At 37.5% G+C, this 8,593-nt stretch overlaps 1 protein-coding gene across 3 annotated transcripts; it reads left to right on the forward strand.

The window, feature by feature from the left end:
- Nucleotides 1–4,810: 4,810 nt before the first annotated feature.
- Nucleotides 4,811–8,191, forward strand: UQCR-Q (Ubiquinol-cytochrome c reductase ubiquinone-binding protein). 3 transcript variants are annotated; one of them, XM_085958968.1, is made up of 3 exons: nt 4,811–4,897; nt 5,426–5,590; nt 7,965–8,191. In XM_085958968.1, the coding sequence occupies exons 2-3, from the start codon at nt 5,437–5,439 to the stop codon at nt 8,057–8,059; spliced, it is 249 nt and encodes an 82-aa protein (XP_085815094.1). In that variant the 5' UTR covers nt 4,811–4,897; nt 5,426–5,436; the 3' UTR covers nt 8,060–8,191. The 3 variants fall into 3 exon arrangements, with proteins under 3 accessions (XP_085815094.1, XP_085815095.1, XP_085815097.1); XM_085958969.1 differs by having other exon boundaries at nt 4,871–5,054; XM_085958971.1 differs by having other exon boundaries at nt 4,885–5,040.
- The last annotated feature ends 402 nt before the right edge of the window (nt 8,192–8,593 follow it).

The following is an 8,593-nucleotide window of genomic DNA, read 5'->3' on the forward strand; positions in this document are numbered from 1 at the left end:
GCGTGATTGTAATGGGGGATTATAATGCGAGAGTAGGAGCAGACCCGGTGCTTGGCCCCACGGTGATGGGACGACACGGCCTCGGTGACCCCAACGATAATGGTGAGCGGCTCGTAGAATTCGCCACTCTGAACGAGCTTGCAATCGGAGGCACTGTTTTTCCCCACAAAGACATTCACAAATATACGTGGACGTCTCCTGATGGACGCACGAGGACGCAGATTGACCACTTCTTATACAGCTTGAAGCACCGAAAGGAACTTCTCGACGTGCGTACTTACAGAGGCGCCGATATCCATAGCGATCATGAGTTACTTATTGGAAACATCCGAGTAAAACTCAGTCGCCAGGCGAGGCCTCCAAAGTGCGAACGAATTGACGTTGAGAAGCTCCGACGCCGAAGAATTCGGACCGACTTCGAAACTGCTGTACGAGATAGTGTAGATTGTATCTACGAGCGGCACAAATCTGAATCCGACCTCATTGAGGCGGACTGGAGCCTCATAAAGAGTGCGATTGTGTCGTCGGCTCGTACCGTCCTTGGTACCAGAAGGAGTGAGCAGCCAAAGTGGATGTCTGACGAAACGTGGGTTGAAATTGGTGAACGAGCCAGGCTGAAAGCCCTGAGAGACGAGGAGAGAGACCCCGACCGAACCGAGGACCGCCGGACTGACTACCAGACCCAAGACAGGGTAGTCAAACGATCCGTGCGGTTGGACAAGCGCAATTTTATGAACCGGCAAATTGAAGCGGCAGAGGAGGCAGCAAGCAGAAATGACACCAGGAAACTCTTCCGAATCACCCGTGAAGTCTGCGGCAGGCGACCACCGACTCCCGGAGCCATTCGTGGTCCCAGTGGAGCAATAGAGTCTGACGCAGAATGCGTCAAGAAGATTTGGAAGAATCATTTCTGCGGAGTGCTGAACCGCCCACCCCCCTTGGATCCCTTTGACATATCTGCGGAAGCTTTACTTTTGGACATTCCCCGAGCGACCGACATTTCCGATTGCCCGCCCACGCACACCGAGATAAAATCGGCTGTGAAAAGGCTCAAGAACGGAAAGGCACCGGGGGGAGACGGGATTCATCCTGAATTCCTCAAGTACAGCTTGAGCGCAATCCTGCACCCTATGTTTCATCTGATGACAAAGGTGTGGGAAGAAGAGCGCTGCCCAAGGGACTGGGTGAACGGTGAAATCATCACACTTCTTAAAAAAGGTGACCCTCTAAGCTGCGACAATTACCGAGGCATTACGCTACTCAGTGTTCCGGGAAAGATTTTGGCAAACATCATTTTGATGAGAATAAGGGACCCAATAATGCACGTCCTCAGGAAAAACCAAGCCGGGTTTCTACCTGGTCGAGCGTGTGCAGACCAAATCCACAACCTTCGATGTCTTCTCCAGCAGAGCCATGAGTTGAACAGTCCGATGGCCTGCTGTTTTGTGGATTATGAGAAGGCTTTCGACAGTCCGCACCGCCCCTCCCTCTGGATGATACTGGGAGCATACGGGATCCCTCCCAAGATCATTGCCATAATCAAAAGCCTGCACGAGAATAGCGAATGCTGTGTCAGAATTGGAGACACTGTCACGGAATGGTTCGGGGTCACGACCGGAGTCAGACAGGGTTGTGTCCTTGCACCGTTTCTCTTTATCATTCTCTTTGACTTCATACTACGGAAGTCAATACCACCCGACCGAGGCATACCTGTTACCCCCACGGTGAAGCTATGCGACCTGGAATACGCCGATGATGCTGTCCTATTCGACAACTCAATCGAGGGCATTCAAGAGACAATCGACAGGTTGCATAACAACTCCTCTCGCGTTGGTTTGAAAATCAACGCGAAGAAAACCAACGTCTTGTGCAATAGCACCTGTCCTGATCCAGATTTCCCTCTGATTAGCGATGGACAGAGCATCGAGAGCGTCGACAGCTTCAAGTACCTGGGGGTACACATCACGGGAGATGGCATTTTGCAGAAAGAGCTCGCTATCCGAATGGGAATGGCTGGAGCAACATTCAACTCGATGCGAAATGTCTGGGACTCACGATTGTACTCGGTCAAAACCAAATGCCGCCTATTCGACGCTTGCATTCTGACGGTGCTGCTTTACGGTAGCGAATCATGGCACCTTACGAAGGCTCAGAGCAACCGTATACTGAGCTTCGAAAATAGATGTTTGCGACGAATACTGGGTGTGCGGTGGTATGACTTTAGGAGCAACGAGGAGATAAGAGAACGTACCAAGCAGCCTCTCATCACGCTGAAAGTGAAGAGGCGACGTTGGACCTGGCTCGGCCACGTGCTGCGGATGACAGAAGAGAACTTTAACCTGGCTTGCCTGTTCTTCAAGCCGACCGGATTCCGGCGTCCTGGAAGGCCGCTAAATACAATCTACAGAGTGTATACGGCGGAGCTACGGGATGCTGGTTTGACCTGGAACGAAGCAAGAAGACTGGCGAGCGACAGGGATTCTTGGAGGCGCCGCGTGGTGTCCATATGCTCCAGTTAAGGGGCGGATATGGGCAAAGAAAAAAAAAAAAAAAAGATTTACATATTTAGCTGTTATATTGGTATGTAATATTTTTTAAAAATAGTGGTATTTACTTGTCTTGAAAACATTTTTTTTAGATTTAAAAAAATAGTTATTTAGTTGAATAGTGCCTACTTTTTACTATGTCAAATTGCCTTTGTGATACTTTTCAATTTTAATATGTTAATGTACTTATTTTTATTCTATAATAAACAAAAAAAACCATTATCAATAAATGTTACTTTTTCTGGAGACAATTAGTTATTACCCACATACCATGCAAATTATTTGTTTAATAAGTAACTAATCTATTATAATTATATATGTGCCCAAATAATTCTTAATAATTTTAATATTAATGACCATATTTTGAATCAGAAAGATATTTTTAAACCCTTAAAAGGTAATTCTAAGATAATTTGAAATAACAATAACATATTTTTTAATAATATCAATAGCATAAATAAAAAAACCCAGCGGACTTAAATACCGGCCTTTACCTAACTAATCCCTGTATTACCTGTGTCCCCAAATTCCATGTCTGTGGGAAACCCACCATTACCTGCCAACCTATTTATTAAATGTAAAAATAAGATGATAATATTTTTAAGCTATATTATTCATAATCTACTTAGGTATATTAGATATTTTATAGCATTTAATTCAGAAACCAAATCCGATAAACAAAAGTCGCGAAGTATAAGCTTACTTATTTTCCCACATAAATATTTATTACCTATATTCTGTTGTTCCTGCTACTTTTTATATACAAATAATAGTAAACGTGGAATTTCTGAAATTTATTGCAAAAACGTATCATAAAAGTAAGGGTATTTCTACAAGATAGCACAGCATTGTTAACTATGTGTCGTTATTACAACTAAGCTAATCTACAAATTAATAAACATATTAGAATTAAAATTCATTATCGTTCATATTAACGAATGATACAATTTTATGACGAAAAAAACTTGTCCCGTGGAGATAATGATAAGGAATGTCATTTTTTATCAAGGGAGATAAAAAACTAACCTAACGTAACATAAACTACTAAATCTATCATTTGTATAGTACAAATTATCAAACAAAAAGCATTTCTCCGACAGAAAATAGTTTTCCTTTAATTATATTTTTGACACAAACCAAATATTGATAAAAACGTGATAGAACCTTGTGATATTTTATTATATCACACAGAATATTAAATATAAATGACAAGAAAAAATACACGTAAAACTAGAAAATAATATGAGCCACCACTGGGTTATTCATGACAATACAGCAAAATATAGTCAATTTTTAAATACGTTTCTTGGCGTAACAGGCTACATTTCCAAGCAGCTAAATTTTTCAAACGCTTCCTTGATTGTTCTTGTTGAGATTCCATCACACTAACTATTGAAACATTCATTATTAAAAGTAAAAAATAGTAAAATATTTGAAGCAAAATTATGACGCGCACGAAAAAACGGTTTGACGGTTTGTATGGAGATTAAAGGATTCGTGAAGAGTCATTATTTAAATCGCGGCGTCTGATTGGCCGGTTACGCAGAGAGGGTTTTAACAGAACAAATTTATTTTAAGAGCGGGTTTAGTCAGTCTTCTCGATATTTATTTTGATTTTTTGAAGAAACAGAGAGGGATTTAAAACTCTCACCTAGAACAGAAGATAGGTCTTACGAAAGAGCTCCTGCGTACATTCATAACTATTTTTTTTGAAAAATCGCCCAGAGCGGGTTTTGTAACTCTACGCCTCATGTCACTTCTGCTCTTTAAGCATTTTTCCCTGCTCACGTGGTATTATTTCCAATCCCGATATTCTAGAAAATTTTAATTTTTATGCACGTCCTGTCAATATCACATGCGTGGTCGCAGCCATGACCTATTTTGGGTGAAAGATGTTTCCTCAATCATGTCAGGCTCACCAGGCACCTATGGTGAGAGCTGTGCGGCTTGTCAATGCACTCCCTAGAGATGTAGACATTTTTAGCGATGCATTGTGTTCTGTTTTTGAAATTTTATTGTTAAATTTGTATTTTTTTTTGTTTTTTTATTTTACTAGTACTTAGGTACCTACCTACTTATTTCTTTTCTATAAAATTATTTTTTGATTTGTTTTATTTCTCTAGTTGATTTACTTGTACTTTTTATTCTAAATGTCATGTTGTGAACGTCTTGAATTGATAATTTGTTATGTGCCCGACGTGTCTTAATTAAATTAATTGAAAAATAGATTTAAAAGCTTATGCAAATGGCCACCCTTTTTGTCTATGACCTCGGTAATCGGTTTACCAAATTTCCATAGATATTAATTCTTGTCTCTGGTCTTTGCCGTCAATTCTTCGTTCGATTCCACGGTAATTTCTAAAAAATGATTTATGTTAATGTGTGTTGTATTCGTTGAATAATTTCAATTATCATCTTGAATTTGGATAGAATTTTCAATGTTGGATAATAAGAATACCTACTTCTGTTTTCATAAAATCGCATGAACTGACAGGTCATTCTAATTATGTAATAATCTGTTTTACTATGTCCAAATCCTAGGTTTTTGTATATTTATTCCAAAACATATAATACATCCAGCAAATTTAGCAATGATTCTTATTATGTACATTCACCTAAAGCAATATAATATATTATTATGTAAACCTTCATAGCTGTATGACATGACTTCTAACGTAGCAATAAGGTTATGTCTAATGGGCAACAAAATATCATTTTATTTATTTGTAACATAGAATAATATCAATTTCACCTTCTTATCCCTTAATAGATCATATTATAGTGACCAAAATTCATTGTTAGCTTACACCATAATTGTAGTCTTAACTTCTTGGTGTTGTCTGCCCGTGGTGATAATTTTTGTTTAAAATTTGTTACAGCAACAGTCAAAATGGGTGGTGAATTCGGTCAGTTGGCCAAGATCCGTGGCATCATCTATTATAAGCTGTCTCCCCATGAACAGAAAGCATTTGCCGGTTATTTCTCTCACTCCATGTTCAATGCGTTCCGTCGAATCCGAGGCAGCATCTTCAAAGTATTACCACGTAAGTCTGCTTGTTATTGTAATTATTACAATAAAGTACTTATATGAACAAAACTTCACAAATTTTCATTGGAAGTTTATTTCATCAAAGCCCATTGCATTCTTTCTATTATGTGGTGATAGTAAGAATTTGGACTATAAGTAGAACGAGCCTTAAGGCAGCCACTCACCGATGCATTTTATTCGCAACTGCGAATGTTTCGCAGGTAGTCACAATGTAGACAAAAGTAGTGTTTTGTGAGAATTGAACATTCTGTCACTTTGACATTTATATTTAGTCAATGGCTTCAACCTGTGCTGCTATTTCATTTTCAAAGAATTATAATACATTTTACGTTATGAACAGTGGCGGTCAGCGGTTTTCAAAATTGATTTCGTTGGGGGTGCTCTAAAACCTTATTTAAAAAGAACATCAATTCAGCGTTGTTTCTGCTTGGCAAACACCACAATAACTTTCTCATTAACCGTGTCAGACGAGGCTAATCGGTTTTCTTTTTTTTGTGTTAACTATCAATTCATGGTGGAAATTCATTGTGTTAATGATTTAATTTAATAAAACACATTTTTTAGTACTTATTCCACTTTTAATAAATAAATCTGGATAGGTTTCGTCCGCCTTAGAGGGACATTTTCGACTGTTGACTGTTGAGGCGGATGAAACCGGTTCAGATTTATTTATTAAAAGTGGAATAAGTAGATACTAAAAAATGTGTTTTATTAAATTAAATCAATAATAATAATATGAAGCTAATCAGTATTAACGTGATTAAAACATTTTTTCAAATATTTAATTCTTGATTTTTTAGAAACATTGAAGTCGTTTGTTAATAGGTAAATAATATTTCCAAACCTTATTAAAAGTTGTATTATGATATAAAAAATAACAGAAATATATATTCTTTATATTATTTAATAAAATTATAGTTTTAGTCATGCTTTTTACATTTCGATCTTTTCAATTTTGCAATAAAAACAACAAATGTCCAAAAATTGTGTAAAAACAGCAAATGTCACACTCATTCTTTTTTAAATATCTATTTAACCGAAATAAATTTAATATTTTTTTTACATTCATATAGTGCATATACGGTTTCTCTATAATTTCTCATTGTCAAATTAATAAAATTTCTTTTGACAACCAAGATATTATGTTTTTACCCTCTCCTGAAAAAAAAGTGTTTTGTGACATTTGCTGTTTTTATGCCAAGATCTTCAATTACATGGCAGAGTGGTATTCAGACTACCCACCGCAAGCTGTTTGAAAAATTAGTATTTCCAGCTAGTCATCCCATTGGAGACAAGTTTGATTTTGCAGGATCACTTTAAAAAGTTGTTTTTTTCGACCATGTCCGATCCTATTTAGATTATGTTTTTACAAGTAATGGATGTTAGCCACTTGCTCAACCTATTAGGTCTTTACTCTGACTCGAACACAAATTAAAAAACAATGTGTATTTGCCAGACCCAAGATTCACACCTGGGACCCACGACGTTATAGGCTGAAGCCGCTCAGCCATTGTGGGTTACATTCACAAATCTGGTGAATTATTTGTTGAATAAAAATAGTTTATTAAACTAATTTTTACGCAAGAAAAACATGTTATATTTATAACTATGTAACTAAAATTAATATATTATAGCATTAATAATTATGTCACCATAATATAACGTCTCCAGAAAAAATCTGTCCATGTCTTATCACTTTTCCAGCCGGGGAAATTGAAATTCTCCACAGGCATACTCATAGCCCGTGTAAAATGTAACCCATCTATAACGCAGGTAATAGAAGCCGGTGGGCGGGTAGAGGCAGCTAAATATAATATTCCCTTCAAGATATTTATAAGATGGAGGCCCATTATGTTTTTTTTACTTTGCCAAATACCTCATAACTACCGAACTGGTCACTGTTATAAATTTGAATAAAAATAGATTTTAGACCTCTATTAACTAACATCATAATGATGGCTACATCTATTATTATCAAGTAATTTTATTTCAACATAAAAAACATCAGATATCATTAAGTGTTTAGTTTTTACCATTTTCCGCATCCTGTAACAGCAGCGCCGATTGTCTCTGTAATAATTGTTATTAAGTGTTGATGCGCAATCGCAATGATATCCCATATTTGCCTCAGTTTCAATAATACTTTCAGGAAGTTAGTTTGTATGGAGAAGTTCACATGGATTTCAGATTTTAAAGAATGAGGGTATATCCTGTGTGGGTAGGAGATCATGCACTCATTACTTGGAGGTGGCAAACTATGCGTATAATACAACTTTTGAAGAGTAGATTCCGTGGAGTCAAATTTTTCACCTACTGTGCCGTCGATGTGTATTGTATATCAGAGACTAAAGTCTTTTTGTGTTTTTCAGCTTTCATCATAGGCTATGCTATTTATGATTGGGGAGAAAAGAAGAACGCACAATTACAACGTAAAAATCCCAAGGACTACGAAAATGATGTTTAAAAAATGTTAACAATTAATTTATTTGAATAAAATTTCCGTATTACAATAGGCCATAATTATATTATTTAACTACTATAAACGATGTATCTTGAACATTTTGGTTTCTGATTATATTATGTTTGAAAGTTAAAATTGTTTTTTATTTAATATTCTCCAAATTGGCTATTCCATTCACCGAGTGTAGGACGTAGGTGGTAATGCTTTAGCCGAGTGATCTGACAAACGATCCAGAGTTCAAATTCTACACCTACAGATCTATTCCAAATGGCGGCCTTTACAACGCACTTTCCCGCACATCCTGGAGCGTGCGGGATTTCACGAGGTAAAGACCCTGCAAGTGACCGCAATAAAACTAGTCACTTAAATTGAACACCCATGATGGCCGCGCGGCTTAAGCGTTGGCCTATTGCGTCGTGGGTCCCAGGTTCGAAACCTGGATCTAGCAAGTACACAATTTTTCAATTTGTGTATGAGTCAGAGTATGGACCTAATAGGTTGAGCAAGTGGCTGACATCCATTTCTCGTAAAAACAAA

Source organism: Rhyacophila brunnea, unplaced genomic scaffold (assembly GCF_057557595.1).
Source record: "Rhyacophila brunnea isolate RB1 unplaced genomic scaffold, BYU_Rbru_1.0 scaffold_8, whole genome shotgun sequence".
Taxonomy (NCBI): domain Eukaryota; kingdom Metazoa; phylum Arthropoda; class Insecta; order Trichoptera; family Rhyacophilidae; genus Rhyacophila; species Rhyacophila brunnea.

Bases quoted from the DNA above. Each gene is read 5' to 3' on its own strand.
- UQCR-Q (XM_085958968.1), top strand. From the start codon at position 5,437: ATGGGTGGTGAATTCGGTCAGTTGGCCAAGATCCGTGGCATCATCTAT. The intron at 5,591-7,964 runs GTAAGTCTGCTT...TGTGTTTTTCAG, and splicing joins CATCTTCAAAGTATTACCAC to CTTTCATCATAGGCTATGCT.